Below are 22037 nucleotides of genomic sequence, written 5' to 3'. Positions count from 1 at the left end.
TCCACCAAAGTCATGCCATGTACTCGTCCAAAAATACCGAGCAGCCTCCACTCACGTGGTCTGGACCCTGACATTGGGACCCTGGCCACTGTCGCCACAGCTTCACGGTGAGAACGTGCCGGAGGGAAACGCTTACGGGTTTCCCGCCCTTACGCGTAGCCATGTAAAAATAAAATTTGAAACTGAAATGTATTTTTTTAAATGTGCTCATATTATCTTTTGTCAGTGTCAGTAACGAAGGCCACATGCTTTTGCCACTTGTTACAGGTTGACGGCGCGTTGCGGCATGTTTTTTGTTTTGTTCTACCGTGTTGCTAAACTGTACGGAAATATTAAGAAGCGGCATAGTGGCCAATTGCTATCGAGATTGCACCTCCGATTAGCGCAGTACGGCTACGTGCGGTGCGTAAAAAGTTCAACATACGTACATACGAGATTGCTGAATCGTTACTGCAGCTAAAGTAGAAGGGTGTAATGGTTTATTGACATGCTCAAGAGCTTTATCGCAATGTGCGTCGACATGTGGCTGGCTTTGTGCAGGAGTGGGGCATCGAGTGTCCGTGTCGGGTTGCTGAAGGAAATGTCACAGATTTGTGCTGGCACGGTGCTTCTTAAAGCACAACCACTGCACTGTACTGAGAATACATTTGGCAGGCTACTCAAAGACGTTTTAGTGTGTCTAAGAATTTGATCAAAACATTTTCAGAACTCAAAAATTCGAGAATATGCTTCCTCTGCCTATATTCCTTGAATGGGATGAAACTCATAAAGCACGATCGGTATTATTAGAAACAAAAAAAAATAGTCACCAAAATTGCAATCGATTTATCCGAACAGATTTGTGCTCCAGACGGCCCTGACTTTCTAATGACAAAACCATTGCCCGTGCCCTCTGCGCGCACACGCACATCTCGGATCGGTGTGAAGAGCACGCACACACTTCACAAAGCATGGCATCGGGCCACAGCCTCGATGCGGAAGACTACAGCCTCTACAGCAGCCTGGGGGAAGAGGAGCTCATCAGGATGGGCGTGGAGCAGAGTCTGCAGGAGGTGTGTGGCGGTGACGGCGCCCCGTTCCAGCAACTCAACGCGGCCACGGCCACGGCGAACCCGGGCCTCCGCAGGCAGCCGGGGAGCCAGGGCCGCCGGTGAATTCCAAACCCTTGAGTTCCGCCCACAGGTCACGCGCTCGAGGGGGAAAAAAAAACAATCGGTGGGTTGTTCGAGAAGTGCGAATGGCATCGAGGCAGTCGAAACAATAGGCGTTGCGCATCGCTCGACACGTTGAGTTGAGGTGTTTAGTGATTGATGTTTGCCGGCTGACGCTCTTAGCTGGAGCGATCAAAAGGGTAGTCACTATTCTTCTCTTCCGTTTATTGCCTTGATGTTTTTTTTGTATTTTCTATGGATTTGTAAGTCACTCTTGAGACGCCAGGGCATTTAAGTAATGAAATAACGTCACCCATTCAGGTTTGTCCAATACCGTATATGCCGCTGAACAGGGTCCCGCATGTTGTATGGAGTGCCTTTGCCAATAACATCTGGTAATCCTATAGCATGTTTGGCAAGCCTGACTGCCAACAGGACGCAGAATATTGCAATCGGTTCAGATTTTGCTGACTTGGGCCAGTGCTGCTTGATAATCTTGATATGGTAGCCCAATAGGCTAATCGACTCAAACATTTAAAACATATTTATATGTGGCGAGATAGAATGGAGTTCTGCTGATATTTGCTTTTACCAATGTATGTGAACACTTCCCAAAGCTCGCCTAAGTGTGGAGACACCGTGACATTGACTTGTACCGTATAATCACCTAGTGTTGTGTACAACCCCTGGCTTCAAATTAGCCCTCCCCTGTCTGCTGATCTCAGTTCAGAATGTTCGTGGGTGGTGAGACACTGCTAGGGGTTGTCGGTGAATTCCATGCCAGGCATCAGCCCTAGGAGTGTTGGCTGAAGTGAGCTGAGCCCACTCCCGGTAGGAAGTAAAACATTTTTGTTATTATAGTGAACTATTTTTTTTGTTTAACACGTAGGCTTTCGTGACCAATATCATCCACAATACAGTTTTTTAGGTTAGATCGAGTACATATGAATGTCTCGTTAAACCTGCCACCACCCAACACAGCCAATGAGTAAGGGTTTGGAACGTAAACAGAACATGCCAATTCGTTACTAGTACAACACACCGGTTGTGTGTTGGAGAGCAGATCCACAACATTTACAATCTGAGCACGACGTTTCGCCAGTAATTACAACCAGCATCATCAGGCGGACAGCCAGATTTGTGACAGCCAGATTCGAAATGGCATGCTTTATATACGTGACAAAACGTTACTAATTGGCTGTGTCGGGTGTTGGCGGGTTTAACGACACATTTATATTAACGCGATCTAACCCATAAAAAAAACCTGTATTATGGAAGTATTTTTTTTACTATTTTTTATTTTACTAGCTAAGGCCCACTGAGCTTGTTCAGCAGTGGCCTGGCCACAAATGACAGCTCAGCGAGGTGGCTCATCGTGTGGAAATTTATCGCAGCCAAATACTCTCAGCGCATGTTTCTAAATGTGGATGGAATAACCGGAGGTCCCGGAGAAAAATCCACGCCACCACGGGGAGAACACGCAAACTCCAAATATACAAGCGTCAGGCTCCATATCGAACCTACAACTTCATGTATACGAGACGAGGTAGTTCGCATCTCGCCACCGTGGCGTTAAACATTTGGAGCACACATGAGTGCCATGACACGATGGGTGTCGCAGCCATTCCTCGTGGACACAGGAGGGGGTGGGAGCGATGTACGTGTGTACGTTGAACTTATTTCGCACCAGACGTAGCCAACTGTGCTCATTAGAGGTGCGTGCTAATCAGAGGAGCTCGAGCGGAATGCACGATAGACACAAGCGGATCGTATCGTTACTCATTCTGCTTAGCGTTTAACATTTGATTCAATTTTGTTTAACAGACTGTGCCGTGCCTTCCCCCATCGTTACCAGGCATAGGGAACATCTGGCATCTGTGGCTAGATTAAATGTATTCTTACATACATTATCCAGGCTGGGCATTATTCGCACTGCGGCTTATCCAATTTACTGGTTCGCTGTTTCCCATGCAGTCCATTAAAACCCCTCGTCGTGGCAGGCAAGGAACCGATTCATTATGCCTGATAATTTAATTTGTTCAATATTTAGATATTTTTTTCCTTTTTAAGGCCTGCATTGAATCAAATTCCCAATTTGTCAATTGTTGCTTCAGCACTAATATATTATTTCAAGCCACCTATAACCTTACTTGTTTGTAATGTACAGTATATATATATTTTTAATATTTGTTCCAAATATGTATTTCTCGTTGAGATGGATTGTGGCATCGCAGGACCACCAGCGATGGTGTTGGCATGGGAACGCCTTCGTCCAGTAGTGGATCGACAATGGCTGATATGATGATCAAACAATTATTCCCTTCTCGGGTTGTTAGGGTCGTGTTCTCACATGGCTCGCAGGACCAGGAGGGCCTCTTCAAGCCTCCAACAAACAAAGTCAGTCCATGGAGGAGCATTGCACCACCAGTTCAAGAACAGACAGGGTAGGTGTGTGTGTGTATGTGTTTAATAAAGGTTCTCCCGTGCATATACTCTGTGCATAAACTCCAAAGTTTGTGTCCCGGAGTGTGTGATTAAGCCGAAAAAAAAATCTGGAAATCAGGCTTCAGTACGAAACTTCTGATCAGAATAGATTTTTTTTCTAGAATTACAAAAAAAATGTTTGCTATCACAGAAAAACGTGTCACTTAGATTACACCACTTCTGTGCTCCCCCCCTAATAGTGGCATCACATGGCATACGACGATGTTACTTTTGCTAGCTAGAAGAAACGTTAAGCTCTCATAGAATGTACATTCTCCGAAATTTCGAAGAGAACATCCGAAATGGACCTTAGAAATGTGAAAGTCCTCATTCAGATATATTTGTAAGAATCCCAAAACTCATCCCTAACGTGTATGCAAGTTACATATAAACATGGACACCTACTGAGCATTTATTTTTAGAACTGGATCGGAGGATCTTCCGCCAGCAATAGCGTAAACAAGCAATTGCAAGGGCTGCACCTTTACGTGTTACTATTATTGTGCAATAAGCATGCGGCGAACACGACTAGGGCTCAGTGTTGTCGCCCTGCAATACAATACAGGCGATTAAATAGCCACCACGTGGAACCACAGCAAACACCACGTGGCGCACGGCGCTGGCTGGCCGCGCGCCCGTGTCACGCGCGCGTCTCCCCCGTGTCACGCGCGCGTCTCCCCCGTGTCACGCGCGCGTCTCCCCCGTGTCACGCGCGCGCCTCCCGCGTGTGTGGGGACCGCGCGCACCGGGTCATAGCCGTGACTGCCAACAAGGGGCTCTTCCTACTCTTCCAAATAAGGCGGACAATTTACGGTGACCGAGGGCTTAATGCGTGCATGAATGTTATCCGGGGCGCTGGTATAAACGGGAGGTGGCACGTGACTACAGCCTTTTGCGAGAGGTGATACTACTTCACCATGCTGGTCAATACGAGTTGGTGACGGGTGTGTTGGGGGGGGGGAGATGCCCAGCACCGGTTCATATATCTCTAAACTGATGTTGGCCATGACCAGGATTCGAAACTTCGATAACCAGGTTTGTGGTGCGGTATTCTTACAACTGTGCCACTGATACATGTACCGGGCGTGGAGACATTATCCTGGAGACCCTGGTAGGAACGGGAGGTGTGGTGCATTGCAGAACTAGAAGCCACCACAGGCTTTGCGAAAGGCGTTACTTGATGCGGTGTTCAGAGCGCAGAAATCTCTCTCTTTTTAAATCCTTTATATTAAGTTCGCATGCTTGCTTGCTTGCTTACGACCGTGCAAATCTTTCGGTCGTTTTTTAACCCACTTCCCGTGATCCAATCGAGCTGACATTTTCCACACAGACTCGTTGTGCCAGACAATTAATGTTCGTGAAAAAAAATTCCCAAAATTTTACACTTTTTAGGCAAAAAAAAATTATTTTACATATATTCAAATAGAATTCATTCATCGCTTTGGCTGAACGTAACAGTATAAGAGCCCAGAGCGTAACCCCTCCACAGGCCGTGGCGGAGTAGCGCAGTTGGTAGCGCCCTTGCTTTCCATGCCAAAGGTCGCGGGATCGATCCCCGCGTCCTCCACAGGCGAATATATTTTTAAATCCTTTATATTAAGTTCGCTGCCACGCATATAAAGGATTTATAGTGAAAAACTTTGTTTTTACGGGTTATACTTATTAAATCCTTTATATTAAGTTCGCTTGCTTGCTTGCTTGCGTGCTTGCGTGCTTGCTTACGACCGTGCAAATCTTTCGGTCGTTTTTGAACCCACTTCCCGTGATCCAATCGAGCTGACATTTTCCACACAGACTCGTGCGTGACAATTAATTTTCGTGAAACATTTTTTCTAAAATTTTACACTGTTTAGGGAATTTTTTTAAAATATTTAATTACCAATTGCTTAATGCTGGCAGACAATCATCTGACCCATAGGTGGCAGCCATCTCAAGCCAGAGGACGAGAGGACTCTAGCCGCCACGCATATAAAGGATTTAGAGTGAAAAACTTTGTTTTTACGGGTTAATTTTTTTTTCTTCTGGAGCTCAGTAGCCCGGGGACAGCTGCGGCTAAAACGAATCTCCGATATCTGAGAGAGGCTCCGCGTCTGTTGCCATCCTTGAGGAGGCTGCTGGACCCGGTTTGGGAAGCCGTCTCCGCGGATGACGGCACGGCGCTGACTCGGCTGCGGCGCAGCGGCGCGGAGCTGAGGGTCACCACGCCACACGGCTGGATGGCCGTGCACGAGGCGGCCTACCACGACAAGCCGTGCTGCCTCGGCATCCTGCTGCAGGGTGAGCGAGCAGCAGCTGCAGCCCGCTGGTCGCTCCGCGTGTCTTGTAGTTGGTGATGCTGCTGCTGCGTTGTGCAGCGGCACAAATACTCTGAACACTCAGAAATTCCCAACACGCCCGTCAATAACACCGTGGCCTTAAAAAAGAGAAAACATATATAAGGCTGCGTTTTGGGTAAATGGCTTTTTCTTTGGTGCTATGAAGTAGGGCCTTTGCCCAAAACGTCGCGCATTATATATATTTCCTTTTAAGGTAGTGTTATTAACGAAAGTGTTGGGTTTGAAATAATCGATACACCATAGCAGAATTCGGTACCAGCCAAGGTAGCACAACTTTAGGAGAAACTATTTATTTTCACGGCCAATGAGAGTGAATTATTTGATATCCGCACTCATTTCAAATAGTTATCACACAATTCGCCGTTGTTGGCCGCATCATTAAATTAGAACCACTCTCGTTATGTCACCTCAAGATGCACCGACGAGTGAAATGTCTGATCTGGACTCATGGAGTGACTATGAGCGCGTAAGGCTCCACGCATGAATAAGCTCTGTCCGTCTGGCTGTACCGTGGGCACGCGAGAACTTTCTGCCCAATTTGAACAAAACTTCGTAAAAGTTGTGCTCCTGCTATCAGGGACTGACCCGAGAGGAAAAAAAACCAGCCACATTGACCACAGGGTTTCCGACTGTATGTGTCACACATACGCACAATAACTCTGGTAAATTATCCAACATGAACGTAATAATAAAACAACACCAAAAACTCAATCATAACAAACACATCAATGTACAAACGCAGATTTATAATGGGTGGTGGTGGGGGGTGACGGATCTGAAATGCCAACATTTAAAAAAGAGCCCTACTCTCAGTATGAGAATAGGTTTTCCACTTTTTTCTGGCAACAAACATAACAAAAGAAAAATAAATGAAAAAATGAATAGAACATTCAACAATAGTTTATCAGGCGAATATCAATAAAACACAAATTTTCAGGGTCTCATTATGGGGGGTGGGGTGTACCCCAATCGTTCCCCACGACCCATGCATCTGCCACTGTCGGCGTAGCATGTCGCCACGTTGGCTGTGCCGTCGCGTTCAACTTTCCGCCCGCTGCTGCAGCTCACCCGGACACGGTGGACGCTCGCAGCAAGCAGAACGAGACGCCGCTCTACCTCGCCGCGTACCGTGGCCACGTGGCCTGCGTTCGCATCTTGCTGGCGGAGAACGCCACCGTGGACGTCTGCAGGCACGTCAAGGAGACCCCGCTCTACAAAGGCGAGTCGTTCCCGATCCGGCATCCACACGCGCAAGCAGACGAATCGTCTCGGAGTCCGGAGGAACAACGGCCCCCTCCCCGCCCCACGAGGACAAAGGGATGAGTGGCCGACGCTGAAAGCCACAAGGTCAAGGTTAAGTTCAAGGCTGGTGGGAAGCAATTTAGGTTGAGGCCACTGTCGGGATTATGATGATGATGGTGTTGTGGATGCGTGTTTGCGTCTGTGGGTGCTGTTTTAGTTTCATTCTGCCACTGCCACCTCTTCCACCCCAGTATATAAACCACCACGTACCCAGTGTGGACATGGAGTGCCCGAACTCAAACATTAAAGGACGATGTTACGTTTTTTTGCTTTATTCACGTCAGAATACATTTGTAATTCCGTGCACTTTCCACAACCCCGAATGACGTTGCCATCTCCCTGTCCCCATTTACACTTGGACTGTATCATTCACGTGTTGCAGTGTACAACCTTTTTTGAACCCACTGACAGACACATGTCCCTCTGTGCCCATACTTCACCATGCTGGTTAATACGCGTTGGTGACGGGCATGTGGTGAGGGGGGGGTGCCCCGGACCGGTTGGTATATCGCTTAACTGATATTGGCCATGACAAGGAATTGAACTCCAATAACCAGTTTCGTAGTGCAGTGCCACTGATACATTTCGACGAGGCCTGTCTTGTGGTCTGAACTTTGATCTTGATCTCCACCCTTTGCTTGCCATCAAACCCCCGCTGCAATCCTTAAAAGTAATCTCCAGTTCTTGGGGGAGGCGTGCTGCCACGGTGAATGGTTAGCACACTGGAGTTGCAGTCCAGAAATGACCGGTTCAATCTCCCAGCATGAAAGTTGAACCTCTATCCACCCAGCAGTGTGAATGGCGGTCCTTCTGGCGGCAATGTCATGAACATGTAATTGTAGGGCTTTACCTTTACCTTTTACTATTATTCAATGACCATGGTTATGGCTCAATGCATGAACGTATTTACATACATTGAATATATGTACATGCATTGCATTTATGGATATACATTGTACACATTATATGTATGTACAACACTTTAAAAATGCTTAAATAGATGCGTCGCCAGTCCGATACAAGCTCCCGGACGTGGCAGTTGCTACGACTGGCAAAGCGATTAAATGGACCCTGTCTCGAAAAACAAAATCTCTGAATAAACTCTTTGCCGCATTCACAAACCTGTCGCCGCAGCCTGCGAAATCAACAACTCCGAGGTGGCGTCGCTGCTCATCGCTCGCAGAGCCGACGTGAACTACCGCAACATCTACGGCAACATGCCGTTGCACGAGGCCACGTCGAAGGGCAACCTGGAGCTGGTGAAGCTGCTCGTCGCCTACGGGGCCAAGCTCCAGTTCAAGAACAAGTTCGGCATCTGTCCCTTCTTCATGGCGGCTCAGTGCGGGTGCCTGAAGGTCGTCCGGTACCTCGTGTCTCTGGGTAAGCGGCACGTGGGGGGGGGGGGGGGGGGTCTTCGGTTTTTTACCGAATATTTTCCTTGAAAACAACAACAACACGTCCTTCAATAACACCGTGGCCTCGTAAAGAAGAAAAGTGAGTGATAGGCAACGTTTCGGGCAATGGGCCTACTTCTTATTCGTAGCACACACAAGTAGAGAGGTTAGAGAGACAGGGTGGGCAATAAGAATTGGAGACTGCACTTTGCACCACGGGGCTTGAAGAGTACAAACAGCATCGCCACTCATAGAGCAATGAAAATCAGCTCGTGCCAAGGATCTACATGGTTTGACCATACAAACTATGTTCAGCTTGGGGAGGCTTGAATCCAGCAGTGGAAAGATCATGGCTGATGGTGACAATGATGACTTTAGCTAATTTCATTTAAGCCCAACTGTGCGCACATGATAGCATCACTGTGGCACAACCGTGTTGTCCTTTTACTGTTTTGCTGGGCATAGGCGATAGTTTACCACCAATATTGACGCCAGTGATGAAGGCGAGGAGGAACGCAGAGAGGGAGTAGTTATAACGCGCACCTTCACGGCATCCCTTCCGGGGAACACGGAGGGGGTAATGAGGGCTCGGGGTAAGCATCTACATCATTAGACCTCCTTTGCCAATACCAAAATATAATAATAGTTACTTTGATAGTGCATTGTCTTTGAGCTGTACATTTTTTGGGGTCCTCTGGTCTAGTACCAATTGAGACGAGGCTCAAAAGAAAGCCGTCTCTGGTGTGGACCAATCAGTTTCAAGGACAATACATATATTATCAGAGTGTGTTTTTTGTTTGCATTTTGACCACAAGTATTGTGGTTAATGCACACATGATTCCTTGTAAAAAGGTTTCACTTTTGTTGCCAGAAAAAAGGGGAAAAACCCTTTTATTATACTTGACGACCAATTTGTATCTATCGAGGGGGCTGCAGAAACCCTTCCGTGCCCCCTGTCCAACTTGGCGTCCCTCTGCCTGGAGGCACTCCCACCACCACCATCACGAACGTGTGCTTGAGCCACTGGTTTGACGACCGCTTTTTTGCAGGTGTTGATGTGAACAGCGAGGCCTGTGACGGCACCACGGTGCTGTTTGAAGCCGCCAAGAACGGCCACGCGGATGTGGTAGAATTCTTATTGTCTCAGGGAGCCGACCCCAACCGACCTACCAAGGACGGGCTGCTGCCCATACACGTGGTGGCAGCCAATGGCAATGAAGGGTATGTGACGAATATTTTATCTTGTTTTGAAAAATAATATTTCTGTTTTCCCCCACCCAATTTTATTCACTTGTCATGAGACTAATTAATTCTTTATCCATTGAAATATCACGCAGGGCAGCGTGACCATTCAAGTTGGTGGATATCGCAAAGCTACCACTTTATAAGGATAAAATGGGACATCACGGGAGCAAGAATATGAGTGGTGTATTGTTGTGTAACTGACAAAAAAATGCGGCTTTTAATGTCCCGGAAAGACTTAATAATTTAGCAAGATAGCTGCTACATCAACAAGAGGACAATCCTGGAAAATAAATAGGACAAGTGGAAACCCTGCTGGAAAACTCAGCAGAGGGCAGCACTTTCCCGAGCGCACATGTTCGTTGCATAATTCTCAAGAGCTGGAATTTTAGACATTGAGTGCAGAAACAAATTAAATGTGATTACGTATTTTGTGTCGTAATTGGTGCCGGGGTGGAGACCATCAACTCCATATACTGTTGAGCCCGATTTAATCACAGGCCTGGATTCACATCCAGGATCTCAGCGGTGCTGGTTCAGCACTCTGACCTTTGACCTACCCAGTCACCTCCTGAGCACAAGTATTTATTTTTCAACAAAGTTGGCAATTTCTTCTCTGATATTAGGACTTCGGGATGCAAATAACAAAAATAAATCCCTCACGAAGCCCACTGGGTAGGTTGCTGGAATTGCTATTAAAATATTTTTTTCTGCCGACCGCCTTTGTCTCCCTCGTGGCGATGTTTACACACCGCACCAGGTACTCATTTGAGGCTCAGTCGACCTAGGGGAGGAGGCCCAGAACCGGTTCAGATAATCGTCACTGGTGTTGGCCGTGAGCGTGAATCGAACTTGGGTTCGTAGCGCAGCGTCAATAATCGCTGCACCGCCGCGCGTGTACACACCTATGCGTGTGTGTCAAGGGCGTAATTATAATATGTATTGGGGGGGACACACCCCCCCCCAATATTCAAATATACTCAAAATGTCCCCCCCCAATATATTGCAATAAAATAGATTTCTGCGTATATGATTGTGGTTATGGTTGTACTTTATAAATCCCCAATCTCTGCCATTACATACAATGAAACAAGAAAAGGTAAAAAAAAACAGAGCAATGTAATGCAATACTCTATTAGACATTATTGTATAAAATAAAAAAAGTAAATCCCGTATTTTAGTGATTTTTTTTTTTATATTTTAGCCAGGGAATTCATCTTCAAATTTCGATATTCTTTTTTCTGGGGGGGACCCCCCAGACGCCCCGGAAGATTTGGTCCCCCCCAATGTTGACTCCATGGCTACGGCCTTGGTGTGTGTTATGTACAAGCGCGTGTGTGTACACACGAATGCGTGTGTACACACGCGCGCGAACACGCGTTATCTCGCAGGATCGTCGAGCAGCTGCTGATGCCCGTGACCAACGAGCTCCAGGTGAGGCGGAGCGGCATCAGCCCGCTGCACCTGGCCACCAAGAACGGCCACAGCGACGTCCTGGAGCTGCTTCTCAGCAGCGGCGGGCTGGACGTGAACGCGACCCTCTCCATGGACCGCGCACGCCTCTACGAGGACTGCCGCTCCACGCCGCTCTACTTCGCCATCATCAACGGCGACTACCGCTGCGCCGAGCTGCTCCTGGAGGCGGGTGCTGATCCCAACATCGACCTCCTCAATCCGCTGCTGGTCGCCTCGCGCATGCACGCCTACGCCCTGGTGAGGCTCCTGCTAAACCACGGGGCCAATGTGAACGCGTACATCCCCGCGCGGCCCACCGCCTTCCCGGCCACAATCATGGTGTGCTTGCGGGACCTGCGCATCCTCAAGCTGGTGCTGGAACGCGGCGCCGACGGCGGCGCCTGCTTCGATTGCCCCTTCGGCAGCGGGGAGCACCCGCCCCTGCCCGAGAAGCTCAAGCCGTGGGAGGAGAGGTGGTTCAACGGGCCTGGGAACGTCCTGCAGGTCTGTGCGGTCGGTCACCTGCCGAGTTGACGCGCGGCGTTGTTCACTCCTCGAGAGGTGGCGGGGGGGGGGGGCACAGTTGGCCAAATCGAGCCTCGTTTGGCCAACTGGCGAAACGTCGTACTCACATTGTAGATGTTGTGGATTTACTCTCCAACACACCGGTGCGCTGTACTCGTAACGAATTGGCGTGTTCTGTTTCCGTGGCAAACCTTACTAATTGGCTGTGTCGGGTGGTGGCGGGTTTAATGACACATTTATATTTACGCAATCTAACCCAAAAAAAAACCTCTTATGGAGCCTGGAAGAGTCGCTCGTTGTCGCTTGCGCAGATCCTTTTGAGTTAATAAAAATGACCGGACGATTTTACCAACGTAAAAAAAAACTTGAATTCAACATAGTAAAGCGTGTCGCGAGGCAATTTACAAAGTACTCTACACGAAGTCAAAACTAATGCAGATTATTTAATACAGGGCCTGGAATCGCTCCTCAACCTGCACAAGGTCCTCGTCTCAGAACGTCGTTTTGACAGTGTTGTCACTCGGGAAACCCACAATGTTGATACGACACAATTGCAAAGTTGGCTATACTGGTTATGGTTAAAATCGATTGCGCTCACGATACACACAGTGTATCAAATATTCGAGATCCATTATCACTTGCTATTGGTATACGATGCTGTGTGAGAGTGGAGCGGTGGCGCAGTGGTTCACACGCTGTACTACGATTCCGGCAACTTCTATTCAAATCCAGGCTAGCCCTAACGTCAGAAGCGAGTGAATTGGTTCCACCCCACCACCCCTTTCACCAGCATGAACTGACCATCGTGGTGAAGTATGGTCAGCCAACGGCCATGACTAACACGCCGTTGGGAGGCCCTCATCCCACGGTGGATTTACAAAGGGGGCTGTACATGCACGGACGTGTCGGATTTACAAAGACTGTCACCACATCGCAGTACTTTCAGATGTGCTTCTGCGGCCGTCTGGAATGCTCTTCTTTCCGAAAAAAGGAAGCCACTGGCGCTGTGCACTATTAAATAATCTAGATTGAAGACTCATTTCTGTAAAACTGCTTTTGTGTTTAGGTTGTTGTCCTTTCCCCGCTTAGCACGGTTGGCTAGTTACGGTGCGAAAGAAGCTCAACATACATTTCAAAGTTTGCTTTAAACTGTAGGCTACATAATGGCTGTGTGGTGTCTGCAATGAAAGTTGCCATTGGGGTCGAACGGCACCGTCGTCGTCGTCGTTGTTGTTGTTCCGTGTGCAGTTCTGTGAGATGATAGCGTCCTCAGAGATAAACAGCTGGGCCGGGCCCATCATAGACACCATCCTGCACTTCGTGGCCAACGTGCGCCTGTGCTCCAGACTTAAGGAGCAGCTCGACACCTTCAAAGAATGGACCTTGGTCAAAGACATTGCAGGTGCGTATTTGTGTGTGTGTGTTGAAACTCATGCTCATGAAGTATGATTCCCTTTAGTCTGCTTCCATCCTAGGTGATCCAGAGAGGCTCGCTGCTATAGAAAGTTGTTTCAGTGTACAAGTGACAGGAGGGGGGGGGGGGTCATGAATAATAGGAAAATTACAGAGCACAGCAACCACAAATAGAGCATTTAACATCAGATTTGAAGCTTTCGTGACTGCAAGGATTCATACTCTTAGTTTTTTCGGTAAAGTAACGTAGGTAAAAAAATGAAATAAAAATTAATAAAATTAATAAATTATTATTATTTTATTTTTATTAATTTTAATTTAAATTTTTTTACCTACGTGACTTTACCGGAAAAAACTAAGAGTATACATTTAACATCAACCGCTCGCATTCATAAGAGTGAACCAACCGAGGCCGTCCATCAAGATATTGCCAATGGGCACAGCACAGCTGATTAAACAGGTTTAAGTCACATTCCAAATTTGAACGTACTGTGACGATATGCCAGTTACCCTGTTGGCCTGTCACTCTCGCACGACAGAATGCCCACGACCGCTGGCGCACCTGTGCAGGCTGCAGATCCGTGCCAGCGTGGGAACTCAACGAGTGGTTTTGTTGGAAAAGCTGCCCCTGCCTCGCCCGCTGCTCAACTATCTGCGCCACAAAGACAACGACGCCGACAGCGTGGCAGTCTGATGGCAATACAACTCCCCCCAAACGTTGATTCGTCCACCCAGATGGACTAGCTATCAGTCTTACCCAGTGTTCAACTATAACAGTGCGGGTCAAGGTACTTCTATTTCTCCTGCTTCCCGCTTATCGTTGATGTTTCCAAGTCCTAATAACTTTGCTCTGCCCACGTATTAGCTCTTTATTTATTACAAGTTTAAGGGTGCTGTTTGTTGCTGGCTCCTTGGTATTTCGGGCCACTAATGCCTGCCGACGTTGGAGGTGAGTTTAAAATTGGTTAAGTGGTCGGTGCCATTTCATTTAATTTGCCAATTTTTATTCCAATTATTCCGTATGAGTGTTTCCCAATGAGATAAAGCGTTCGTTCGGAATGCAAGCCAGTTCTTCAACCTGCAGAATATATTGAAAAATTATCAATAACAAAAATTCAAGTCACCTCCCGTATCCAAATGCCCTGCGACATATATATATAAACAATATTGTGACTGTAAGACCTGGACTATAGCCATATTAAGTGAAACAAAAAAATAATGTAAAGTGCGTTTTTGTGTGTGCGGTCACTGTTGACTGGCTTGAGACCATCACATTTCTACATTTTGATAACCAGGTTTAAACAAGGGTTGACTGAAATTCGTATGTAAACTCAGGATGACAATGGTGGGGATTCAGTCCGACGATTGTTTTTTCCACACGGTCCACCTAGGTGCTCTTTTTATATTTTATCTGCCCCTCCACATTTATACAGACGCATTTCTTTGCTCTTTTTTTATGCGTCCGTGTATAACGAAGTTAATGGAGGTTTCATTCATTAACTTTGTTTGTTTTGCACTTTCATTTGGATGACTTTTGAAATAGCTCTGCATTGTTTGTGGATGTCAACAAAAAAAATGGTGCAATAGCTTTAGTACATTTAAGCAGAAAATTAATTTCAAAAGACGCAGTGCTATACAGTCAAGACAAAACATCCTAAGTGCAAATTATGAAAATAATCCCAGCACTATTTATGGTTAGGTGAACAGAATAGGACCTTTTGTGGTAGTGTAATTTTTAATAAAAAATAGAAAGGTATACATTTAAGAACCACAATAGAACATAGCTTATAAATGTTATTTTTTGTAATTGCGCACCGTACCTTGAAATCATTTACTTTCAAGAACTTTTCAGTGAAACATTATCCCATAGAAAATGTTGCCTGGATTTGAAAGTAAATTTTTAAACGTTTCATGAACAGACATGTTTAAAATGCATTTTCAATTGTCTGTTATGCTTGTGCAATTATAATAATAAAGTGAATTCGTGTGCACATGGAAATGTATATACATCTTCACATGAACACGACTCATGCATACACGTTGCAATATTAAAGAATGACTGCTGGCAAATCCCACTTTATAAATATATCACTGCCAATTCGTGTTTAATTTCACAAGGTAAAGGCTCATCCCTGCAATCGCTCACCACTGCTAAGCAGTAGGGGCTCACCAAGAGGGAGCTCCAGGGGGAGTGGTGGCACAGTGGTTAGTGCACTTCACTGTGATTAGGGCTAAATTCTAGATTAGAAGTTTTCGTGACTGCAAGGATCCATACTCTTTGGTTCTTTCGGTAAAATCACGTAGGTGAAAAAATAAAAATGAAGAATAAAAAAAATATATAACTAAATTAAATCACGACGTCTCGGAAGCAACACAAGCTTCTATCATCAGGTGGGACAACCACAGTAAGAAACAAAAATTACTGGAGTGGGCAAAAAAAAATGTTTCTTACTGTGGTTGTCCCACCTGATGACGGAAGCTTGTGTTGCTTCCGAAACGTCGTGATTTAATTTAGTTATTTCTATTTTTATTTTTAAATTTACTTTTTGACCTACGTGACTTTACCGAAAGAACCAAAGAGTAGGGCTAAATTATTTTCTCTTTTCTCCTTCAGAAAAGCCCTCAATCCTCTGGACAGAACTCAACAGTGCCCCCTCTTGCACATTGACGCCAAGAACATGAGCACAACATTTAGAAGACTATATTTTTCTTTAAAATCACATTTCACAAAAGTATGGTCGAACATCCACAACTGACACTCTGCGGGAAGGCCTTCATCCAGCAGTGGATTAACAAAGAGCTGTAATTTGCAGTTATACCATACAACACACGAAGCAGATACTGCGAGATGTATTGTGAATCACTTTTATTCCACCTCAATGAAGAAACATTCAACTTGAATGTATGTACAGTATTTTAATTAGCTCTTTAACCTTGCAGTGAATGTTATTTGCAATTACAAAGCCATTGTAATATATGCTTGTAATCGCTAGGGCTTGGAAATATGGCGGAGGATAGAAATATGTACACCTTATGTACAAAAGATGGAAAAAGTGCAATTTTACATAGATGTTACCTGAATTACTTAATTTGGTTGAAGTTACACTTTCCAAAATGTTTCTTTGCCAACAGCTCCACAGAATACACTTATGAAAAAACGACAAACCACGAAGAGACCACAAGGTTTCACCCCGGATTATGCCATTTAACATGCAACCCAAAGTTACCTTATGCATTTGTAAGTATAGAATAGCGCAGCATCAAACTCCGAGTCACAGACAATCAACTTTAACCTAAGTCTCATGTAGTCAACACTGGCCAAAAAACAGATCCTGTATACTGTCATGCAATTTGTTCATTATGCCATTTATATACATATATAAAAGATATCCCAGTTTTATGTGTCATATAAAACCAAGGGTAAAATACACCAAAAACTCTTATTATACTGCCCATCATGCAGTGGTGATACAATGTATCATATTCGTATATTGGATGAAAAAAAAATGCCAAACAAAAAAGGTATAACTCTACATTCTATTATGTTAAAGCAATTTACCATATCCTCCAGATTGTAAGACACTTCTGAAAGTAAGACATCCCAAAGAATTCTGCCGGGCATCAATACGGTTATACAAACTTGATCATAAGCACACACACGTACCTAACAGATTATGTGACGCATCCCAGCTCTTGAGGTGCGTCGTGTAATGTTTTATAATCAAGACATAACGGCAATATTCCAGCACCTGCTCTTGTGCATACGTTACCATGGGTATGACACGTACAAATGATATCCTTAACACAAATATATTACAACCATTTATAGAAGGCACTTTTAGAAATTAATACAAATTGAAATTCACATTTTTTTTTACATAAATCATTAAAGAAAACAAAAGAGAAAATAAATTGTTCAAGGGAAAAATAAATAAAAGTTTCCTATTTAGGAGGCCTGGTCTCCATACTTTTTGGAGTGTAAATGGTACATTTTTTAATCCTATACAAATATATTGTTCCTCAAAGACATTTAGGAGGTGCAATTAGGAGACCAACTGCAAACTCATGAGATGATGTCCAAATTGAAGCGTGCAATATTGCTGAATCACCACAATTATGGTAACGCTTGTACAAATACCATCTTTGTAAAATACGATAGCTAGTGTGTAACGAGAGTTTGTTAGAAACCATAATTTGTAATAATTATACATCATATTTTTCAAAGTTTGAATTTTTATAAAATTGGTTGATCATTTATTAGACAGGGTAAAATGCACAGTATTCAATGTCAATAATACAAAAAGCCACCATCAAATTCAAACTCTCCAATAATATACTCTTACGTGAAGCCATGTTCTGAAAATAATCTATTTTTCCCAAAGCCACCTTTAACAAACATGAAACATAGTACATCTCTATAAATTACAATCCCGGCCCAAGCAGTGATATGTCGAAAAAAAGGGTCACAAATAAATGTTTTAGCTTTTGATAGTGTTTATACGAATACACCTATCACAGCAACAGGCAAATACAAGCATCATGGGCCTTGGTCCATCTGTTTTTCATTGTGGAATAGATCCCCCAAATTGAGGTGTTCACAATAACGAACTGTACAATTATTTTCTTTCGCACAAGGAACTCGTGTGTCCAACTGAGCCTTCAATGGCCCATCGCGGCCACCCTATCCCCGCTAAGATGGTTAGGCGATAACAAAGATCCCCCGTATAGCCTTAACATACTATTGGGGCGGTAAGCGAGCGCCTATAGGCGGTACACACACACGGTACTCAAAAGCGTCCTCACATATTAATGACTTGCACACCATTGTTGGCGTGAGCATACGTCTTCAAGCGTGGCTGCCGTGGCCTCAGCAGCACGAGCAGGCAGAGCGGGAAGAGGCAGTAGCCGACCTTCTTGGGCTCGGTTCGGGTGCACGACACCAAGAAGCAAAACACCTGGAGGTAGACGAAGAGGAGCAGCGCCACCCACAGCGCGAGCGGCGCCGACAGCAGAGCGTCCCTGAGCCACGCGAGTCTGCCTCTTGCGCGGGCGCCAGACTCGGAGGCCACGCGGTCCAGGGCAAGGGCCCCGTACGAGTCGCTCACGTCGAACATGTAGTGTGCCAGCGCCAGGCTGGCCAGCATGTAGAGACCCAGGCACACCCAGCCCATCCGCTGGCGGAAGTTCATGTTGCTCCATGCCATATGGATGCTGAAGCCAACATGCCTGCAATGACGTGGGTATGGGGGGGGGGGAAATAAATAACAAGCTGGTGAAAATTATTCTGCACACGTGTCGGTTGTGTAATGCTCGTTAGTACGACGGGTAGCTGTAGGGGTAATATCAATTTGTAGCCTGAATTCGCAAATAGTCCTTATTGCTTTGGTTTCAGTCTCCTCTCCAAGTGTTGGGCAAAGCCTTTGATCAATTTGTGTAGCTGTCAAGAGAGCACTTTGCGAATTGGGAGCAGAAACTTTACGCTACAGGTTTGGTTTATACGGGGTTGTGTTTGCACGAGTAGAGAAGATCCTGTTAGGTACGGGCAGAGTTAATGCACAAACGATTTCCACCTTATTTCATTTGCGAAGCATTACAAATATTATCAATAAATTACTTACAAATAGCTCAGGCAAGTAAAACGAACTCTTTCTTTTATCTCAAGCACATGCACACATGTACTCTGCCTAGACGTATTGAAGACGCATGCAACATTCTATAGTTTGTCAATGTACATTAAACCACTGCAATAATAAAACATTGAGCACAAGCCCTGACTTGTACCACTGTATGGCAACTGGCAGACTTTGAAGTTATTTTGAAAGCCGTGTCACATGTCAGATCTGTCATCATAAAGTCACCCCCTAAAAGGAACAATCATATATTCACGAATAGGCAGCAAGTATACACAACAGTTTCTTGGCGTTAACCCACACAAAATTGCCAAGAGCCTCTTTCGCGTCGACATTTACTTAGTCGGCAAGCTCCGTTTAATAATAAACTCCACAGGAAAAATGTAAATTGGCCCAAGGAATGAGTTGCACTTGTTAAGCCAGGCCAAAGAGTGCAATGTCTTTATCCTTAACACACATCGGCAGGTTGAACATCTCTAATTGTACAAGCGATGAGTAATCACGGCTGCTGATGTAGTGAAAAGATGTGAAGCGGGGAGGAGGAGGATGAGTATCTATCCGTGGTTGAAACCACGGCTGCTGATGTAGTCAAGAGGGAGAAGAGAGGAGGAGGATTATTCAGTTTTTCAGTTTCATTTTTATAGCCCTGTGAGCCATTCGGCTCTTGAATCGGGTGCAACCGCAACAAACAAAAACATGAACAAGAAAACATCTTAAAGTGACTATGTGACTATGCGCAAACAAAACAATCCAAGAAAAGACAGCAAAATATTGCAGAAAAAGCACCGTACACCAACGCTGTGTGCAAAAATCACAGTGGGATGCAAGTCAAACAACAACCACAAGCACGTATCTACCCGTGTTCGGACGTGGTTGAAACCACGGCTGCTGATGTAGTGGAGAGGGAGGAAGAAGTGGTGAAGAGGACGACTCTGGTTCGGTTCCTGGGGGGGGGAGGAGCGGCCCAGGTGCTTTGTTGCTCCGCTGTTCAGCTCAGGCCCCGGGAGATGTTGGAGCGGTGATGGGGCGGCTTTTATGAGCTCGGAAGCAGCGGCCCTGGTTCCCGGGTAGAAGGCGTGAGCTCAGGTCCGGGGTGAGTGGTGGAGAGTCCAGAGTCTAGTGTTGTTACAGCTCCCGAGAGAGGAGTTCTCTGATCCTGGAAGACAGATTTCAGGGTTCCCAAATGAGAGGTCCACGTCCTACACGACAGATCCCATAGAACTATAAGGTACGTATGGGGTGACATAGATGAGAGGAATCTTGGTTGTGGAGTGTTCAAGTCCTAGAATGGAGGTTCATATATGAGGTTCCAGATCCAGGACGATAATTCTCAAGTACTAGAGCAGAGGTCTCCAATTCTGTAGTGCCTAATGTTGAGCTTCTGGGACTGCGAGAGGCAAAGGTCCAGCCATGTCCCGTTTATTACAAGGCACAAAACTATTGAGCGGGCCCCACAATGTACAAAGCACAATGTACTTGGGACACCAATTCCCAGATCTTGGATAAGCGTTCCTAGGTCTTAGGCAATCTGGCTCGTATCGATCCCAAGTTCGTGTGAAGAGGTATCAGATCCAAGGGGAAAATCCCAAGGTCCTAGACGAGCAGGTTCAAGTCCTGTGGTGAAAAATGCCAAATCCTAAAGCAGAGCGCGTCCAGATCCTAGGCGGAACGGGTAAGAAATCCCCAGGTCCTAGAGGCGAGGTCCCTGGCTCCAGACGGAACTCTCAGTTTCTGAAAGAGTTCCTCGAGAGAATGTCCCAGGTCCTATAGGAGAGGTCTCTGGTTCCAGACGGACATCCCAGTTTCTGAAAGAGTTCCTCGAGAAAATGTCCCAGGTCCTAAAGGAAAGTCACCCAAGTGCTGGATGAAGACATCCCAGGTCACCGGCTTAGAGGTGACGCGTCGTAAAAAAACCCCACCTTCTAGATAATGAAGGTTCCCTTACGTGCAACGCGAGAGCTACCCAAGGGCCTGGCGGCGAAACGTCGGGCTTCGCGATCGCGCCTGCTCCTCCTCCTCACCCGGGAAGCGAGAACCCGTCACGTGACTCGCCGTCTCTCACTGTCCCGCGCACGTGCGCGCAGTGCCTCGCGTGCCGGTGTCACGCGCAGAGAGTTGACGGCGGAGGAGGCACCGCGGGAGTCGTGGCGTTTGTTACCGTCGCCACGTATTTGTGTCGATAGCCGCCGCCGTCGTCGTTGTCGTCGTCGTTGTCGTCGTTGTTGTTGCAGCGGCCACAGAAGGAAGCCGGCGGCATCGGCGCGAGCCGCGATACGCCGACGCGTGACGTCACGACGTCGTCGTTGATGACGTCACGCGTGCGCACGGCATCCAGCGGCCACGTTGCTAAAGGGGCTGGTGCGTTCTGGTGCGCTCCGTGTCACGCCGATGGAATCAGAACGCTCACTTAAAACTGCGTGAGGAAACCGATGAGCTTGTAAAGATTGTTTTTTTTCACAGACGTACAGAGAGGGGGAGCGAATAGGACCGTCAACAAGAATAAACACAAAAATAAAACATAGGATGGGACAGGCGGGGTTTGCTGTAAGGGATCGCAGGCCACTAAGCTTCATGTATTCAGTGTTGTGCTGTGAACACTCGCAGGGACATGGCTGCTTGCTGTGTCCTATTGGCGTGGTCGACTGCGGGGGGTAACGTGCAGACGGCATCGCCAGGCTTAACGCAGAACGCCCGCGTCGCCTGACGCCTCCCAAACCTCACGTAATATTCTAGATTTGAAGCTTTCGTGACTGCAATGAATCATATTCTTAGGTTTTTTCGGTAAAGTCACGTAGGTAAAACATCAAAATTAATGAAAATAAAATAAAACAAATCACGACGTTTCGGAGGAAACACAAGTCTCCGTCATCAGGTGGGACCTCACGTAATATGGCCGCCGGAAGCAGCTTGAGGGCGGGGGCACGCGGGGGGCGGGAGAGGGAGGGGTTATACGGGGGGTGGGAGGGGTTACACGGGGGGTGGGAGGGGTTATACTGGGGGTGGGCGGAATTACACGGGGGTGGGAGGGGTTACGCGGGGGGTGAGAGGGGTTACACGGGGGGTGGGAGGGGTTACACTGGGCGTGGGCAGGGTTACACGGGGGGT

General features: G+C 46.4%; 2 protein-coding genes across 5 annotated transcripts; one reads left to right on the top strand and one right to left on the bottom strand.

The window, feature by feature from the left end:
• Window positions 1–866: 866 nt before the first annotated feature.
• On the top strand, window positions 867–15301 carry LOC144720155 (ankyrin repeat and SOCS box protein 2-like; the record flags this gene model as incomplete). Its single annotated transcript, XM_078596662.1, has 9 exons — window positions 867–1150; window positions 3488–3595; window positions 5743–5912; window positions 7035–7190; window positions 8408–8653; window positions 9717–9888; window positions 11301–11868; window positions 13138–13291; window positions 13842–15301. Coding segments are annotated over 9 exons (2013 nt in total), but the record flags the coding sequence as incomplete, so codon positions are not given.
• An 852-nt stretch (window positions 15302–16153) lies between these two features.
• On the bottom strand, window positions 16154–21756 carry LYSET (lysosomal enzyme trafficking factor). 4 transcript variants are annotated; one of them, XM_078596522.1, is made up of 3 exons: window positions 20878–21756; window positions 19790–20088; window positions 16154–18528 (listed from the first exon to the last, which is right to left on the bottom strand). In XM_078596522.1, exon 3 carries the CDS (start codon window positions 18504–18506, stop codon window positions 18102–18104), a length of 405 nt encoding a protein of 134 aa, XP_078452648.1. In that variant the 5' UTR covers window positions 18507–18528; window positions 19790–20088; window positions 20878–21756; the 3' UTR covers window positions 16154–18101. The 4 variants fall into 4 exon arrangements, with proteins under 4 accessions (XP_078452648.1, XP_078452649.1, XP_078452650.1 ...); XM_078596523.1 differs by having other exon boundaries at window positions 20896–21756; XM_078596524.1 differs by having other exon boundaries at window positions 20954–21756.
• Between the last annotated feature and the right edge of the window lie 281 nt (window positions 21757–22037).

The sequence above is a fragment of the Lampetra planeri genome, chromosome 7, assembly GCF_965212315.1.
Source record: "Lampetra planeri chromosome 7, kcLamPlan1.2.h2, whole genome shotgun sequence".
Lineage (NCBI taxonomy): Eukaryota > Metazoa > Chordata > Hyperoartia > Petromyzontiformes > Petromyzontidae > Lampetra > Lampetra planeri.
The sequence above is the reverse complement of the archived record's forward strand: the minus strand, read 5'-3'. Positions and strand labels throughout refer to the sequence as shown.